General features: G+C 40.3%; 2 protein-coding genes across 6 annotated transcripts in view; both read left to right on the plus strand.

Annotated features, from left to right (window-relative positions):
• LOC121887114 (zinc finger MIZ domain-containing protein 1-like) overlaps nt 1-8,171 on the plus strand; it is a 114,024-nt gene extending 105,853 nt beyond the window's left edge. For all 5 annotated transcript variants that reach the window (XM_042397685.1, XM_042397686.1, XM_042397687.1 and 2 more), the window contains 15 exons: nt 2,282-2,483; nt 2,634-2,909; nt 2,998-3,180; nt 3,289-3,366; nt 3,482-3,650; nt 3,743-3,884; nt 4,758-4,968; nt 5,227-5,332; nt 5,432-5,592; nt 5,682-5,749; nt 5,864-5,932; nt 6,054-6,298; nt 6,461-6,624; nt 7,367-7,639; nt 7,746-8,171. In XM_042397685.1, coding sequence (XP_042253619.1) covers nt 2,282-2,483; nt 2,634-2,909; nt 2,998-3,180; nt 3,289-3,366; nt 3,482-3,650; nt 3,743-3,884; nt 4,758-4,968; nt 5,227-5,332; nt 5,432-5,592; nt 5,682-5,749; nt 5,864-5,932; nt 6,054-6,298; nt 6,461-6,624; nt 7,367-7,639; nt 7,746-7,853 — 2,455 coding nt within the window. In that variant the 3' untranslated portion in view covers nt 7,854-8,171. The remainder of the gene's footprint in view (nt 1-2,281; nt 2,484-2,633; nt 2,910-2,997; nt 3,181-3,288; nt 3,367-3,481; nt 3,651-3,742; nt 3,885-4,757; nt 4,969-5,226; nt 5,333-5,431; nt 5,593-5,681; nt 5,750-5,863; nt 5,933-6,053; nt 6,299-6,460; nt 6,625-7,366; nt 7,640-7,745) is intronic.
• Nucleotides 8,172-14,309: 6,138 nt separating this feature from the next.
• Nucleotides 14,310-18,238, plus strand: ppifb (peptidylprolyl isomerase Fb). The gene is made up of 6 exons (XM_042398508.1): nt 14,310-14,566; nt 14,776-14,806; nt 15,292-15,380; nt 15,467-15,563; nt 16,800-16,875; nt 17,769-18,238. The coding sequence occupies exons 1-6, from the start codon at nt 14,414-14,416 to the stop codon at nt 17,902-17,904; spliced, it is 582 nt and encodes a 193-aa protein (XP_042254442.1). The 5' UTR covers nt 14,310-14,413; the 3' UTR covers nt 17,905-18,238.
• The last annotated feature ends 333 nt before the right edge of the window (nt 18,239-18,571 follow it).

The following is an 18,571-nucleotide window of genomic DNA, read 5'->3' on the forward strand; positions in this document are numbered from 1 at the left end:
AGTGTTTTGCGACATTTATAATGTTATATTTGAGAGATGACTTTATGCAATACAACATTTTGGCCTCTTTCCCTGGGTCTGGAACTGTCCAATCATCTAAATGATTCTCGGCAAGTTTGCTGTGCTACTGGTGTTCCTCCTAAGTGTTGGAACCGATGTCTGTTCGGATGGGGATCCGATCAGCCGTTGAACCCCCTCGGTAACATCTCGCCGTTGTCAAGGGACTTCCTGCTTAATCTGTGTCCCTCAATGTGTACTATTGACCCATTGTGGAATATACTGCGGGGACACTGTATCCATCAGCAATCATCACAAAATCTCATGGACAAGGATCCATCCACAAGAGAAAAAGCAGACATAAGCGGGGCAAATGAGGAGGACTGAAACGCAAACTATAACTGGCCAAAAGGTTCACCCCACTGTCTGCTTTGATATTTGGAAACATCTGTTTATTCTGAAATAAACTTGATGAACTGCAAGCCAATGTGAATTACATGCACAAATACAGGAATGCATCTACACTGGCATTTACTGAAACTTGGCTGGACGATGCAGTGAGTAATAATGAGTTGGCCGTTGATGGCTTCACCACACCATTTCGTGTTGGTCAGGATAAATTAAGAACAGGGAAAGAGCATGGTGGTGGTGTGTGTATCTATGTCAACAAGAGCTGGTGCAATACAGTGATAATCCGGGACGAAATCTGCAAACCTGTTATTGAACACCTTGCTCTCTCACTCTGCCCCTTTTACTTGCCTCATGAATTCCCCCAGCTATTCTACATGTTGTTTACATGCTTCCATGCGCAAATGTTGACCAAGCAACTGATCTGTCAGCCAACACATCACACAAACCGGATATCATCTCACCAGATGTCCCCAAATATATCCTTGGGGACTTTAATCACTGCTCCATGGACAAATTACTAAAAGGCTACCACCAATATGTGACCTGTGCCACATGCATGCATAAAACCCTACATAAGTGTTATGGCCCTGTTCCTGGAGCATATAGGTCACTGCCCTTCCCTCCACTTGGATCAGCTGATCATAGCATCATCCTACTTGCCCCAGCCTACATCCCTGTGGTGAAGCAAGAAGAGACAGAGGTGAGGACAGTCATAACATGAACTCCATCAAGCTTTGAGGCCCCACAGGGTTGTTTTGACTGCACCACATGGGAGCTGTTCCTGGATTCAAGCACTAATCTAGATGAGCAAGCATTCACAGTATCAAAACACATTACGTTCTGTGTTGATTCTGTAATTCCTACTAAGGAGATCACTATATTCTCCAATAACAAACACTGTGTTACCAAGGAGCTCAAAGGCATCCTTCATGAGAAAAAAAGGGTGTTTTTTACAGGATCTGCTGAGGAGGAAAAAACAGGTCAACAAAAAGGTGAAACGGGCCATCAGCCAGGCTAAAACAAAGTACAAAAATAAGATCAAGCAGAAGTTTCAGCAAAGCAACTACAGGGCAGCATGGCAGGGGATTAAAAACATGGCTGCTGTAAACACAAGGACCAAGAGAAGACGGGTGAGTGTGGAGGGGCTCAGTGATTCCTCTCTGCCTAACAAATTAAATAGGTTTTATACCCACTTCGAGAGGCCTGACCTGGCATCTGACATGGCGGAGCTCAAACACAGCCTCATGCCATCCATCATACTCACCCTCCAAAAACAGGATGTGCTAAATCTGCTCAAAGCCACCCCAACCAACAAGGCCGCTGGACCTGATGGCATCTGTGGCAGGACCCCCAAGCCCTGTGCTGAGAGTACCCATGTCCTTCACCCCCAGTTCCAGATGCTCCCTCTCAGGCGCTGCTTATGCCTCTCCAGGTGCTCTACCGACCAGCACAGAGGCCATCCGCCTGGTGAACTGAAGGACAATTCTGTGCTCTATCTGGAGCTTGGCATACGGAATACTTAATTGCCTATCTGCCATGTGGACTGTTTCCTTATTTATTTATTTATTTTTATCATTATTTTATTTTGACTTTTATTATTTTTAAATGCAATTGCATTATCAGCCCAACATAGTCCCAAACAGCTCCTTTGCTTGTAATTGTCTGTCTGTGCATATGTCTGTTTCCTGTCTGTTTTTACTTATGCCCATAATCAAATTGCCTTTGTGGATTAATAAAGTTGTATTGAATTGAATTAAAAGTGGGCAGTGGAACTGGCATCTACATCTACATAGATATTTTTTCAATTAAATGAATGCATACTGTAGATGATGGTCTGAAGTCATTTCTTATATTATGTTGCTCTTTCTCATAGCTACCCTGGGGGGCCTAATGCAGGACCTGGTGGAATGGGGATCCCTCCACACTCTCGTCCTCCTTCAGACTTCACCCAGCCTGCAGCTGCTGCAGCAGCCGCTGCAGTCGCTGCTGCTGCCGCCACCGCCACCGCCACTGCCACGGCAACTGTAGCTGCCCTGCAGGAAACTCAGAACAAGGACATGAACCAATACGGACCGGTAGGACAAGACACACACCTGATTGTACCTGTGTGATACCATCTGTGTTCATAAACATTTTGTGATCTATAATAGACTCTTTCCAGTAGCAAATTTGCAATATTTACAATCAACTCTGAGATGGTTGATCGAACCCATTTTGTCTTCCAGATGAGTTCCTCTTTCCAGATGGGACCAAACCAGGCGTACAACAGCCAGTTCATGAACCAGCCAGGACCCCGCGGCCCTCCATCCCTCCCTGGGAACATGGGCACAGGCATGAATGCATCCAACATGAGCGGGCCCCCCATGGGGATGAACCAGCCTAGAGGCCAAGGCATGGGGCCTTTTGCAGCCCACGGCCAAAGGATGCCTCAGCAAGGCTACGCAGGGCCCCGGCCTCAGGGCATGGGAATGCAAGGCATGAAAAGACCGTACCCAGGGGAGGTGAGTGCATGTGAATTATACACTTTCTCCTTCACATTTTAGCTCCTTTGCTGTATGTTGAACTTATGTGTCATCACTATATCCACAGCCAAACTATGGTGGGCAGCAGTATGGACCAAACAGTCAGTTCCCTAACCAGCAGGGGCAGTACCCCACACCCAACGCCTCCAGGCCGCTGCCATCCCCCAACTACCCCGGTCAGAGGATGCCAGGACAGCAGCTCCAGGGCCAATACCCGCCACCCAGCGGCCCCATGGGCCAGTACTATAAGGTGCAGTATGACATGCAGGGAATCTACCAAAATGGCATATATAATTTTAGCACAGGTCCCAGCACAAGTAATAATGGTTAATTTTGTATCTGTTTCATCAAATTACAGCAAGAGCCACCTTTTAATGGCCAAACAAATAACTTCTCTGGGAGTGGATATCAGTACAACCAGGGTAATATAAATGGGGTAAGTCCAATTTTCTACCAATTTTGCTTTATCGCGATATCATACTCTTGGTTGAGCTGTTAGCTGTTGTAGTCCCATGAACATTTTATTCACTAATCAATTGTCTTCAATATAGCCACCCAGACCGGTGGGTAACTACCCTCACTCCCCAGTGCCAGGCAACCCTACCCCTCCAATGACCCCAGGAAGTAACATCCCTCCATACCTGTCGCCAAACCAGGATGTGAAGCCACCTTTCCCTCCTGACATCAAACCAAATATCACTGCTCTCCCTCCACCTCCAGGTCAGTAAATGCCCAATGGAGAAAAACTTAACACGGTTTACTCCTTTGAAAGCTCATGATAGTCTGACTGCCACTCTTCTCCGCCTGTGTAGCCAACCACAACGAGGAGCTGCGCCTGACGTTCCCGGTGCGGGATGGGGTAGTCTTAGAGCCCTTCAGGCTAGAGCATAACCTGGCTGTCAGCAACCACGTCTTCCACTTACGGCCCTCTGTACACCAGACACTCATGTGGAGGTAAGACATCATGTACTGAGTCAACATGAAGTATATTTGAGATATATTTAAAGACAGATGGAGTGCAAGAAAACTTAAAGGTGCAGTATGTAGAATTTAGTGGCATCTAGCAGAACGGACTTGGCAGAAATGGAATATAATATTCATAAGTATTAGTGTATAATCACCTGAACGGTTCCTCACCATGGGACCTTTCAGAAATAAAGTCTGATTTCCAAGACTTTTCTCAAATCAAATTATTATTCTTGGTCTGTCTGATCATTTGATTCTCAGTCAACGGGGAAATTTAGCTTCACATGAGAATCTTGTAGTCAAGAACCAAGGGGTATTCTCCAACTCCTCTTAACCTTTGCTGAGCAGATTGAAAAGGTTGTGCAGTCTTACTGTCTGCAGTTAAGAATTATTCAAAAAAATCATGCCACTACTATTTCCAGCCAACTCGGAGAAGGTCATTCATGCATTTATATTTTCTGATTTAGATTACCAGAATACCTTTTATTCTCCTCTAAAGAAAAAGTCACTCTCATGTCCGCGGCTTTTCAAGAGTCTTGATATGAGGATTCTATCATCCTAAATTTAGCCTCCCACCACTGATTGTCTGTTTTGTGCTGCAGAATGACCATCCTGCACTGTGCTTATTCTCACATATAGTATAACAGGAAATGCATTCATAAAGTTTGTCTGTAAAGATTTAGGATCATCTATGACCAAATGTCATGAGCCAAGACAAAAAACATTTTAGAAGACTGTTTTAATTTAAATATGATGAATGTGAATTTGAAATGGATTGCTGCTGTTTTCCATTAAGTGCCACAGAAAATAATAATCCATAATATTCACTGATTTATATTTTTTGTTTGCTTGTCTGCGCAGATCGGACCTGGAGCTGCAGTTCAAGTGTTACCACCATGAAGACCGTCAGATGAACACCAACTGGCCGGCATCGGTCCAAGTCAGCGTCAATGCCACGCCGCTCACCATCGAACGTGGCGACAATAAGACCTCCCACAAACCCCTGCACTTGAAACACGTATGCCAGCCAGGAAGGAACACAATCCAGATCACAGTCACTGCCTGCTGCTGTGTGAGTACACAAATCTCCAGAACTAATAAGATGAGGATTAAGCAAATCCTGACACAAAATAGTTGCCTGATAAATAAAAGTCAGATGCAAAATCAAAATGTACCTGCAGATAATGTATAATGCTATGGCTTAGAGCAAAATAAAAAATTGATCCACCCAGTCTTTTATTCCTCAGTATACACTGAGAAGCAGTAGACATATAACTAATACATTTTAGGATGACTTTTGTGATTGTGATGGTGATGTTTCCTCCCACAGTCGCACTTGTTTGTGCTCCAGCTGGTCCACAGGCCCTCGGTTCGCTCTGTCCTCCAGGGCTTACTGAAGAAGAGGCTCCTGCCTGCAGAGCACTGCATCACCAAAGGTATACACACAAGAACACGGTCACATTGTGCACCCTAAAGTCCCAATTGTCCTCAGGGTCCTTGCTTACACACTGCATGTCTGTCCTTCTGCCTCAAAGTTAAGAGGAACTTCAGCAGCGTAGCAGCGTCATCGGGCAACGCCACACTCAATGGAGAGGACGGTGTGGAGCAGACAGCCATCAAGGTCTCCCTCAAATGTCCGATCACCTTCCGGCGAATACAGCTTCCAGCGAGAGGCCATGACTGCAAACACGTTCAGGTAAACACCACAGAGATAAAGAAACACACTGAGTCATTTTAAAATAGAGTACTAGATAACAAATGTGACTTTATTTCTTCTTCTTTCAGTGTTTTGATTTGGAATCATATTTACAACTGAACTGTGAGCGGGGGACATGGCGATGTCCTGTATGCAAGTAAGTTTATCCAGTTTAAATACAGAGCAGTATTTGTCCTGTCTATAGTTTTGACTGTAATCCATTTTATTGTCTCTCTCAGCATTCTAAGCTCTGTCTCACCTCATTCCTCAGTAAAACAGCATTGTTAGAAGGACTGGAAGTGGACCAGTACATGTGGGGAATCTTGAACGCCATCCAAAAGTAAGAAAGACACAAGAAAAGACACAAATTTATATCTGTACCAAAATGTGTAATGCATATATATGTATTTCTCTGAATTAGCTTGTATCTTCAACATTTGGTTTCATTTGTATTTCACCAGCTCTGAGTTTGAGGAGGTGACCATTGACCCAACATGTAGCTGGCGGCCGGTGGCCATAAAATCTGATATACATATCAAGGAGGATCCAGATGGACCACTGGCCAAGAGGTTTAAGACGATGAGTCCCAGCCAGATGATCATGCCCAATGTGATGGAGATGATTGCTCAGCTCGGTCCCGGACCATCACCATACCCATCACTACCTTCTCAGCAAGGGGGCAACAACAACGAATATGGCAGTCAAGGTAGGTTACAGTTCAAATAATAATATAATGAGAATTTTTAAAATAGACAGAAAAACAAACTCACAAGGTCTTAAATGTTTGGCATTCATACTGCAAAAGTAGCTTAAAATAACTGTAAGAAATGTACTCATGTTTTTACTCTTTTTTTATTTTGTGTGCTAGGCAACAGTTACCAGGGGCACGGGAACTTTGATTTCCCTCACGGCACCCCTGGTGGTACGTCGATGAATGATTTCATGCACGGTCCCCAACTGTCTCACCCACCTGACATGCCCAGCAGCCTGATGGCTCAAGACAAGCCACTCTCCCATAACATGCCTGACTCAGTGAGTTGTCTCATCGACTCCTACCTTTATATTTTCCTGTCTTGTCATTGCATTATTTCAGCCTATTTTACTGTTTCTCTCTGTTTTTGTTTTTTTATTTATTGTTAAGCTTATAAAAGTGCTATATGAATAAAGTTGTCAATAATTATTATTAAGCAAAGAGAATAATGATGCAGGTATGGAGAGGTTTTTACTTGTTTAGGTAGCTTCTTTTGGCAGTTGAGAGCAGGGGATATATGGTAAATATCACATTGAGACACCTGGAAATACAAGTTTCAAAGTGAACCACAATGCAGGGTGACCACAGGAAACAGATTTTATTGGTTTAAGGAGACAAATTATGGCATCGGATAGCAAGCAGTTACTAATGCTAGGAAGGTTTAGTCTGACAAAATAAACCACACACACATTCAGCTGTATCTGCATGTGACTCTCTCCCCCGACATGATCACTACAAAATGAAAATGAAAGCTTAGAGCACAGACTCATCACTGTTAGAGTCTGGGATCTGTTTTGAAATATTAATCCTTGTAGGATGACAGATTATCCAAAAATGTACAATGAATGATCCACTTGTATTTCCATGTGATTTCTGCTCTCAAAGCCCTGGTTCACTTTTAATGACAAATTTAACCGATGAAATACAGAAATGCAACAAAGTAAATTTTGCCACTACAATTCTAAAACCTGCAGTTGCAATCACTCAGTATCTAAACATTTCCTCCTCCTCCTCCTTCTGCAGATACCTCATTCTGCCGGCAATGACCAGTCGCACGGCCCGTTGCAGCAGAGCTTACATGCGTCTCCGCACCCTGGGAGCCAATCAGGGCAACAGCTACACCACAGCGGGCCCCCTCCACCCTCACGACAAGCTCCACCTCCTCAGCAGCAGCAGCAGCAGCAGCAACAGCAGCAGCCTGGCCCCAACAGCCATCCCCATGGCGACCTGGCCTTCAACCCCTCCAGCAGTTTGGACAGCCAAGCAGGGTCGGACATGCCTGAGCCATCTTTAGACGTGAGTCCTGACACGCAGCCAGTCTTGAATAATCTGTGGAAATTTATTACAATAAACCTGAATGCCTAACCAAAGTTTTGCTATCACCCTCTCCTCTACCTTACAGCTTCTTCCAGAGCTCGCTAACCCAGATGAGCTGTTGTCGTACCTGGATCCACCAGACCTTCCCAGCAATAGCAACGACGACCTTCTATCGCTCTTCGAAAACAACTGAGGCAATTCAGACACACATAAACTTTTCTGACTGCCTGCAGTTTCCCTGAGAACCCAGGGCGGTCACTCAGTACTTGATAAACACAAAGATGCACTCCCTTTCTCTTCTTCCTCTTGTACAGTTTTGATTCGCCAGCGCAGATTGACTGAAAGAGGTTAAAACTCAAAGACACGGCGGGATGCGAGGGGGTCGCCCCACCCTCTCACACCTGTGGCTATACCTTTGAACTGTGCAGCTATACTCAGTTGATTTTTTTACGCCACACACAGGTGTATGTGTGCACATTAGGAACGTGTTGTAGCATTTTTTTATTCATGTTTTGTTTCCTTTTTGAAAAAAAAAAAAGGAATCCACTGTATAAAACAGAAAAATAAGTGAAAAAAAAACCCTGCGCTATCTGGCCAGTGTGTGTTATGTCCATATTGTTATTCCAATCTGAGAGGCCACAGCTTCCTGGTGTCACAGCTCCATTCCCTGACTGGTCTGGTTAGTCGCACTGTTTTGTCCACCACACATCATTTAAAAGCACAAGAGATTTTGGCAATGCAAAAAAAAAAAAAAAATCTGTCTTTACAACAAGGAAAAAAGTTCAATTAGATCAACATGTGTTTGTCCTTGACAAAATGTTTTTTAAAAATTTTTTGGGAATGATCGGCTTCCACTTTGTCTACAATTGTGATACATACATATTTTTGTCAAAAAGAGAAAGATTTTCAGTCCTCTGAGGGTTGACAGCTGGAATGGAAAAAATTTGTGGCCCCACTAAAACAAAAAAAATTTATATTGCGTACCAAGAATAGAACACCTGTACTTCAACATATTGTATAGTTATCATCCTCCTGTACAGAGGAGTGATTGTAATGGAAATGAAAGGTACAGTATGAGAGATTTGGGGTTCCTGTGACGATCCTGCTGCATCTATTGCTTCCTGCTACGACTCCTTCCATGCCGTCTGCTCTGCATGAGCCCGGTGTCACTCGTGTCAGCATTTTTGCAAAGTTGCATCTCTCTCCCTGTTAAATGATGTGCTGTTAAACTAGTCTGCAAAGTGCATGTGTGCCAAGCCCTTGTCTAGTGCTGTTCCAAGTGGTAAAAAAAAAAGAAAAGATAGTGTGTTTTTTATCAGTTGCTGTTTCCACAGCACTTTTGTTTGTACGTTTGTTTTTGATTTCTGTCAGATTTAGTATGATTTATTTAACACTAACATTGAAGGGATAATGCTATCAGCAATACATTTATCATGTATTTGCTGGATATACTGTTTTATGTTTGTTGGGTTTTTTTTCTTGTTTTTGTTGCTGCATAATTAAACTATCCATAAATCGTTTTGGGAAACTGCTCAACATCACCAAAGTTGGAGGGATGAGAATGGAGATGTTTGTGTTTGCTTGGTCCTGTAAGACTGCGAGTGTGTGCATGTGTGTGTGTGAGAGTGTGACCGCGTGTGTGTTTCTATCGGTGTGATGGGAGATTTCAAAGATATAGGGGAGGACAAATACAGTTTATCCATCACTACTGTTCAAGAAGTGTTTTTTAAAGCAGTATTGGTGCAAACCTTTTTGCCACATTTGTTTTCAATTTCACTTTTTGAGAAGAGTGCTGTTCAGTATGCAAATGTATTATTTTTTAAGAAATGCTATTGTACTGTAAATATCATTGTGAATATTTTTGTATCATCTTGATAATGTTTGTCCTTTGATCATTAGTCGTCCAACCTTAACCACATATGCTCCCAAACTCCCATCTGACCACTGACTTTGTTTGTAACCAGCATACGACAGCTGTCTCGTCTCCCCGCCGCCGGGGACGCCAGTCCAAATGTCTCATAAGCTATTTCCTGCAGGTCATCGTGCTTTCCACTCACTCTCCTCCCAGTGCACTCTGTCTCACACCTGTCGTTGCTCGACAGGTGACCCATTTTTCTGCAATCCCCTTCCCCTGCATCAGCTCAAGATGATTGTGTAGCATAATTTCGATTTACACATGTCAAGCTCAGTTTGAAGCAATATTTTCTTTCACGCTCTGGTGTATTTGATTGAAAATGATCAATGTCGTCTATTCATGAATTTATTTTAACATTTTATCAGTGATACTGAACAGTAATGGTTTTTAAAAAGGCGTGGTATCAGCCAGCTTTCAGTGTAATTAGTGAGCTATGTGAATATCATAATTGTTGCTAATTGTCAATACACAGTGGTATTTTAAAGATATATCACAACCATATTTTAAAGAAAATTCATGATATTGTTTATATTTTTGTTATAGAAAATGTGGCTTTTTTTTAAAAGCACGAGACCATATACATTTTTATCCCCTTTGTTTTTGGTAAATTATTTTGTACTGGTTTTCGTATTAATCTGTAAGGCTAGAAATCCAATTTCTTTCAACTGTAGCATTATGCTGATTTAACCACCCTGGTTTTATGTAAACATTATTTTTAACGTCATTTAAAAAATATGATTTGTTCCAGTTCGGCACACTGACATGTTTCATATGTCATTCACATGTGTTTCATATTTAAGTCACAAAAAGACATCAACTTTGTACCAGTGAAATCTTTTAACGACACACTGCCACATTATTTTCATTTTTTTACAATCTGAATTGAAACTTTTGATCAATCCCACGGAAGTCGTTATCATTTCATGTTTTGTTCTTACATACAAGTGAGCCAATTTGGTGTATTAGGCAGTACCCCGAATCTGTAGTTGCACAATCACAATAAAGGGCCATTTCTCTGGGGGAAGTTGTTTTAAAAAAAAAGTTTTAAAAATTTAAAAAAAAAAAAAAAAAAAAATACAGTGAGGAAGGGCACGTTCATCATTTTGGCCGGGAAAGGATGTTGAGGGCAAGGCTAGGTCAAAACGTCCCGAGGATGCCTGTATATATGTAAATGATTATAGAGACATGTGAACAGAAATGTATTCATTTTCCCTGGGAATGTGCATTGTTTCTTCAGAATAATAAAACGCTTGCAACCCCTCTACTGGAAGTGGCTGAATATGGAAAATGAAACTTGTTAGTTAGTGTTTGTGGGTATCTCTCAGCATTTTGTTCCCCCTCTGTAATATACTTTCACCTCTTTGGTTAGGGGAACTGGGACAGCTATGTTTTACATGTAATATTTAGCTTAAGTGTTCTAGTCTGTCGCCTGCATACTCTGAGGTGCTAAAGCAAAAAAAAAAAAGGAAAAAAAAAAAAAAAACAAGGTTACAAAGAAAATCCCTTCGATGGGTGGCAGAAAGGCGGTGGGAGGGACGGGTCCAGAAGATTGTAACCAAATCCATAGTTTGTACAATTTTTGATATCATGAACAGTTGGAAAAATGATACAATCTAAGGTGATTCATGCAATGTGGCCATTGTCTCTATGTTTGTACATTGTATGTACAATCATTTCATATTCTAAACTGGTCAGAAAATAAAGGAACTAATTGTGATTTTTAGTCTTGCAGAACTGTATGTAGTTAGATGATGTGACAACCTAATATTTATCTAATAAATATGTATTCAGATGATACCTGTATGCCACTGTGGTCTTGTCTTTTGTGCACTTGTATCATAGTCTGACAGTTAAGTCTGGCTTAATCCCACAGGCTGTTAATCCAAGCAAAGTGTAAATTATGGGTATCAAATTTTACTCACATTTTGATTAACATACTGTATCTTAAGGTCAAGATATGACCCCCACATTATTTAACTCAACAGGATGAGGGAGATAACTAGGGTTTGCAAACGTGGTCATAGGAAGAAAAGTATTTTTATGCAAACTGTCAAGAAGAAAATAAAAGAAGAGATTAAAAAGATGAGAAGTAAGAAAAGAGACGACAGGTGTACTCTTAGAAAGCAACAGGAATGGATGGAACTATGTTGTATGCTTTTCAGACTCTTCAAGAGAATAATAAGAGTCAATGGAGGCACGTTGTGACATCAAAATCATTCTGTCTGCTGCGGCAGTTTTCTCTCTTGTCATACATACATGAATAAACAAATTGCTTCAGTGGTATAATAGAACATTTTGTTTGTCAAATGACTTTCAATCTCCAGTTGTCTCCTTGTGTGACATTGAAATGTTTAGATGAGCACAGACGCATACACAGTTTAAAATGTTGAGTGAATGTTTGAGAAGTAGCTCTAATGAGACAGACAAAGAAAAAGACACTGGGGGTTTAAATTTGTGTATTTATCCTCTCAATTTCTTTCAATGGGCCTCTGTCACAACTGCCACTAATACTACAGATGCTACTACTACTAGAACTAAAAGCACCTGACTCCTGCAAACACAAAGTGCACCATAGTCTGCAACAGCATATTTCCTAGTTATCACCTCACACAACTGATAAACTTCCTCGCAACCACTCAGACAACCACAGGAAGCATCTCGCACCTAAATAATAATGACGTAACATTTGGTCAAGCAAATACGTTGGCAAAGGTTATTTTAGCAGAATGTCAACAGCAAGTCTACAACACTTTTTGGTGTTGTTTTCCGCTTAAACCAATCAGGATAGAGAAGAGTTCAAATCTCCTATAATTGACAGTGACTTAATTAAAGCAACTAGCCCTTACAGTGTCTTTCATACTATTGTAACGTTCAAAAGGGTATTCTTAAAAATGTACCTATGATGCAGCTGAGCTGAGAAAGAAGCCTCTGACACACTACAAGTACTGTGGTGGTGGTGGATTTGAGTGACTTTCTGTTTGAAGCCCTGATTAATTGCCGTAAATTGCTCCTGCACTAAAATAGACAAATGGGCATCAATACTCAATCCATAATATATGAAATATACCAGAGTAGATATTCATAGATATAGTCCTTTTTGTCAAAAAATGTGGTAAGTCCAATGCAGTTTTTGCATGCGCATTGCTGTCTTTTTTGGCACTACCACTAGGATGCGCCAAAAAGGGACATTTTCAACTTCTTCATAGTTGCTATATGCTTTTACAGGAGTATTTTCAATCAATATTTGCTATACTGTGCACTATATTTACAGTCCACCATTATATTTGTGTGTGAAATGTATGCACTATATAGTATTCCCATGAGAGAATGAAAAAGTAGTATCAATGGCATGCACACCACTTTTTGATGATTTTTCTAATAATGGCACAATGCAAAAACTTAAAAATGACAGTAGTGTGAGCTACAGTTGAGTCATAAGTGCCCACAATGTCAATTTACTGCTCACTATGAGTACACTAATTGAGTGAATGTGTATGAGTAATATTTGAGTGAGTGAGCGAGGGAGTGAGGGAGTTTTGGACACAGCCAGAGACTTGGTTTGAATGTTTGAGAAGTAGCTATAAAGAGACAGACAAAGAAAAAGACACTGGGGGGTTTAAATTTATGTATTTATCCTCTCAATTTCTTTCAATGGGCCTCTGTCACAACTGCCACTAATACTACAGATGCTACTACTACTAGAACTAAAAGTACTGTGACTCCTGCAAACACAAAGTGCACCATAGTCTGCAACAGCCTATTTCCTAGTTATCACCTCACACAACTGATAAATTTCCTCGCAACCACTCAGAAAACCACAGGAACCATCTCACACCTAAATAATAATGACGTAACATTTGGTCAAGCAAATACGTTGGAAAAGGTTATTTTAGCAGAATGTCAACAGCAAGTCTACAACACTTTTTGGTGTTGTTTTCTGCTTAAATCAATCAGGATAGAGAAGAGTTCAAATCTCCTATAATTGACAATGACTTAATTAAAGCAACTAGCCTTTACAATGTCTTTCATACTATTGTAATGTTCAAAAGGGTATTCTTAAAAATGTACTTATGGTGCAGCTGAGCTGAGAAAGGAGCCTCTGACACACTACAAGTACTGTGGTGGTGGTGGATTTGAGTGACTTTCTGTTTGAAGCCTTGATTAATTGCCGTAAATTGCTCCTGCACTAAAATAGACAAATGTATAATATATGAAATATACCGGAGTAGATATTCATAGATATTGTCCTTTTTGTCAAAAAATGTGGTAAGTCCAATGCAGTTTTTGCATGTGCATTGCTGTCTTCTTTGGCACTACCACTAGGATGCGCCAAAAAGGGACATTTTCAACTTCTTCATAGTGGCTATATGCTTTTAAAGGAGTATTTTCAAACTGTACTTTTCGGTTTTACAAGAGAAGACATGTAGGATGAGGACTAGCTGATTCCAAGCTAATTGTACTCATGACACAATTTCTAAATTAGTTCATTAATTAAGAGTTAAGAGTTAATTGATTTTATTGCAATCGGCCTATTAAGTACAATCTTATGTTTGCTATCTGTGCTACCGGAATGTTGTTTTTGTGAGTAAAGAGTTGTAATACAGTCGACAATTTCACGAGGTCTTGTAGCCTATTTTTGTGGAAACAAAAATTGTGTAACTAAACATTGTAACTAAATAACATCAACATTGCTTAGAATCTTGCAATCTCGCGAGATTTGAAATATAGCCGCTCGAAGAAAACTACTTCCTGTTGCGCAAGAAAAACTTCCTGCTCTCCCATATGTAAGCGTGACTTTGGCTCACTGCTGACCTGACTGAGCCACATTATCATAGAAAATGTTGCTTTTATCAAACAGGATAAAATTATGCTCTCTGGCGTTTACCGCCGCTCGCATGTACAGCAGCGGCCCCGCAACCGCAAACAAAAACCCGACGGTTTTCTTTGACGTTGCTGCAGACAACGAGCCTCTCGGCAGAGTAACCTTCGAGGTGAGCTGATAAATAATCTACACATGGCATTTGCTTTCAGTTTATTTGTGTTTGCTCTTGCATGAAAGCGAAAAACAACTACTAAACTATTAACAATTGCCTCCACGTCCTTGCAGTAACATGTGCAGACAGGCGCAGAGTCGCCGTTTCCCAGAGAACAACCTGTTCACATTTTGACCCTCAGGCATTTCTTTTTTTTTCTTTTGCAGCTCAACGCCGACGTTGTACCAAAAACAGCAGGTAACCAATGATTTTCGAAAGTCTTAACAAGTCTAAACGTCACCAAACAGATACAAGTTACAACCAGACTTTAATGAACGTTAATCTGACAGTAAGTACTTTATACATAACTGTCCCTGAACGCATCATTCTAGTAGTAGGACTGCAGCTAATTATTGTTTTAAAAATTGTCTCCAACAATTAAATGTATATTGAAATGTAGCTTTTGGACAGTTATCGATACTACATACAGTACTGGCCAAAATGAACTTTTGGACACACTTTCTCATTCAAGTGAATGGGAAAGTGTGTCCATACTTTTGACTGGTACTGTTTTTCTTTTCAATCAAAAAAGCATTGAGGTTATATACTCAGGCCTTTAAAAAAAAAAAGACCAGAAGAAACAACCCAACCCAATGACTAATTTATTGTCCAAAATGGGGCAGCTCGGACTACAAACTTCTATGAATTGTCAAACACAATCTGACACATAATCTTTCTCATAGAAAACTTCAGGGCGCTGTGCACAGGGGAACATGGCTTTGGTTACAAAGGATCAATTTTCCACCGGGTTATCCCTCAGTTCATGTGCCAGGTAGGCCATGTCGCTTTTGTTACTTCCTCTTTTGTGTCCTTTTGTCATCCAGCCAGCTGTTACAGTGGTGTGTTTTGTGTTTTCAGGGTGGAGATTTCACTAACCACAATGGAACTGGAGGGAAGTCTATTTACGGATGGAAGTTTCCCGATGAGAACTTCAAACTGAAGCACACTGGACCTGGTAATCACCCCACTATTTCTCTACACTGATTCAGCTGTTTATGGATTATGGATTGTCAGGAATAACAGAATTATCAGAGGTATACTATAGATCATAAATGCAGCTAATTTGATCAAATGTCCCAGAAGGTCTGAGAATTTCCAGGATTTTTCGCCATCAACCTGTGACATGATTATCACTGAATGTATTCCCCAGCCAAGTCAGCTTGTCATCCACCCATACTAGTACTAAATAAGGGCTTTAGGACTTTGGTACTGGGCAGCTGACTTATTACAAGACTGCAGATTATAATTAGATGTAACAAGTGCAGCCCAATTGATTGCACGGAACAGTGTGACACTACACAAGACAGTGCAAATATATTAAATACCACACATGTGCAGCTGCAGGGTTTGTTGTTGACAGATTAGTTTGTGGTTCTCAGTTGGTCTTCTCTATAGTAAAATAAGTACCATGCTGATTAAAATGTTGACATACACTCACCGACCACTTTATTAGGAACACTTGTGCAATCTAATGCAATCCAATACGACAGCTCTGCCATAAATTCCATATTTACGAAGCTTATACATTTTCAGTTTTTGTTGACATTGTCAGAAAGGTGATAATTCTACTTTATGTTTATCATTGCGGTTGTAGTGGGTGTTGGTGGTGTACTGGAGTACATTAAATTAAATGGTGTTACTAATATTTTGTCCACTTCATTGACATACATGATGGGGGCAAAATATTTTAGAAACTTTTCAATATAATGCACCTCTCTTTGTTTGTCAAACATGGTTTGTCCTACTCATTTTCCACCACCAGGTGGCAGCATTATGCTAAAAGTGTTTAATTGGCCTGTTAAAAATGAACTCTGTGTAGTTTTAGATGATGAAAGAAGTTTTCTTCAATAGATCTTTTTCATGAGCCAGTGTGAATAATGCCAAGACCAAAGTAGTTAAATTCAAATCAACCGTGACTTATATTATTAACACTTGTGCTTTTCCTGCTGTGTAATGTGAAAGTGTCTTCATTGGGAAAAAAGCCTATTGGCCATAAAATTTTAATTTTCTATTATATGTAACTGATCCATGTATCATATTGATCTGTTGTATTTCTGACTTGTGATCGAACACATTGTTAAATCACTTCACTCGTCAAGTAAAGTTTCTCTTTAGGTCTGTGTTTGTTACTTAAAGTTAAACACATTTGAAATCAATTAAAACTAATAACTCCTCAATTGCTGCACTGTAGGTATCTTGTCTATGGCCAATGCTGGACCCAACACCAACGGCTCCCAGTTCTTCATCTGCACCAGTAAAACAGAATGGTATGTGCTGATAATCAATATAAGGGTTGATGTACTGTAGTTATTAAGTTACATTTCGCCAGTGTTGGACTTATTTAAAGTTTGGTACTGGCTGGTCAGTAAACTGTTAACATGCTGTCTATAAAACTGCAGACCCTGTGAAATGAGCAAAAGCGAACAAAACAGACGCATCAACCTAAAGCTGTTATTATTCTTTTATACACAGTGGCAGTTTCACCAAAAACTGTTTGTTCACATTTCAAGGGTTTGATCATCCTAACTGTTTACTACACATGTGGAAGCATCCTTAGATTTGCCATCTTAAAGTATAGGTCATGGAAAATGCCTGTGATGCTGACTATTTTAAACACATAACCACCGCACAATTATACTAAAACAAAAAAAAGTGACAAACAAGAACATATAACCAAAGATTCTGCAGGACAAGAAGCAGGAGGAATTCTCATGATTATAACTATGACAAGGCAAAGTGGCGAATGCTTCCCTAAATTGTACGGGTACTTTTGGTAGCAGTGTACATTTTGGTCCTTACTCACCTCAACTATTTCAAGTAAAATATAAAGCAGTGTTTGTACCACCAGCCTGTTACCTTTTAGAAGGCTTTTTTTTTTTTTTTTTTTTTAAATATGAGCTTAGTAATGTCCAGTAATTGTCAAAATGCTGTTTCAGAGGTTTTTCCCTCCCTGCAGGGAACAAAATTCTTAGGGGAAGCTGTGAATTCTTGTAATGTTTTGGCATGAAAGTAGAAAAATGTGATTTGAATGCTGGACTAAAATATCAGAATCGTAGTGGAATCACTAAATAAAAAGTAATGAGTTGAACCCGGTTGGGCGCATTATGGATCGTCTAACTGTCCGGGGCAATGATAATAAACTTCTCCTTTCTGCATTTAGGCTGGATGGCAGGCATGTTGTCTTTGGCAGCGTGAAGGAGGGAATGGACGTGGTCAAGAAAGTGGAGTCTTTCGGTTCACGGTCTGGGCGAACCTCCAAGAAGATCACTATCACAGACTGTGGAGAGCTCAAGTAGATTTCATGTAAGAAGCGGACACGGTCGTAGTCTCATCTCCTGCTGTAATTTCAATGTGAGAGTCAGGGTGAAAGAGGCTCTTTCTTCAGCCATGACAGAGTGCTACTTCTTTTTGCTGACAATAGATTCTCTCAGTCACATCATTTTTTATGTTGGTACTCAAATTCTGTGTTAGTTTTTACTTGACTAACACTTGAAATGTGATAATATAAAATAGAAAATGTGAGGTTCAGTTGTATCTTGAAAGAGAGCTACTAATTCATTAAAAGCACTTGAACTGGTTCGGAAGAAGCAGCATTTATTTGCAAACAATAAAATCATTTTTTTCTTAATATATGGGCTTGTTCTTCTGTTGGATATGTTTTTATAATAGAAATTTAGATATCAATTAAAAGAATGAATTAAGGAGAAGTTTTTCAATTAAACTGGCTGAAATAAAGTCAAAGTCTTTTCCTTTACTGGGTTATAGCGAATGTTTTATCACCAGCTGAAGAATGAGATCAGTGTTGTCCTTCTGTTTTGTTCATCAGCTTCAGTTGACTAATGATCTTGTTCCGCTAAGTATTTATTCTGCTGAGGTCTGTCTAAAAGAGTTCAGGACTACCATGTCAGATGTAATTGCTTCCGCATAAGGAAATGTTTCTTTTTTTTAGGGGTCAGCTTGAAT

Source organism: Thunnus maccoyii, chromosome 20 (genome assembly GCF_910596095.1).
Source record: "Thunnus maccoyii chromosome 20, fThuMac1.1, whole genome shotgun sequence".
Classification (NCBI taxonomy): domain Eukaryota; kingdom Metazoa; phylum Chordata; class Actinopteri; order Scombriformes; family Scombridae; genus Thunnus; species Thunnus maccoyii.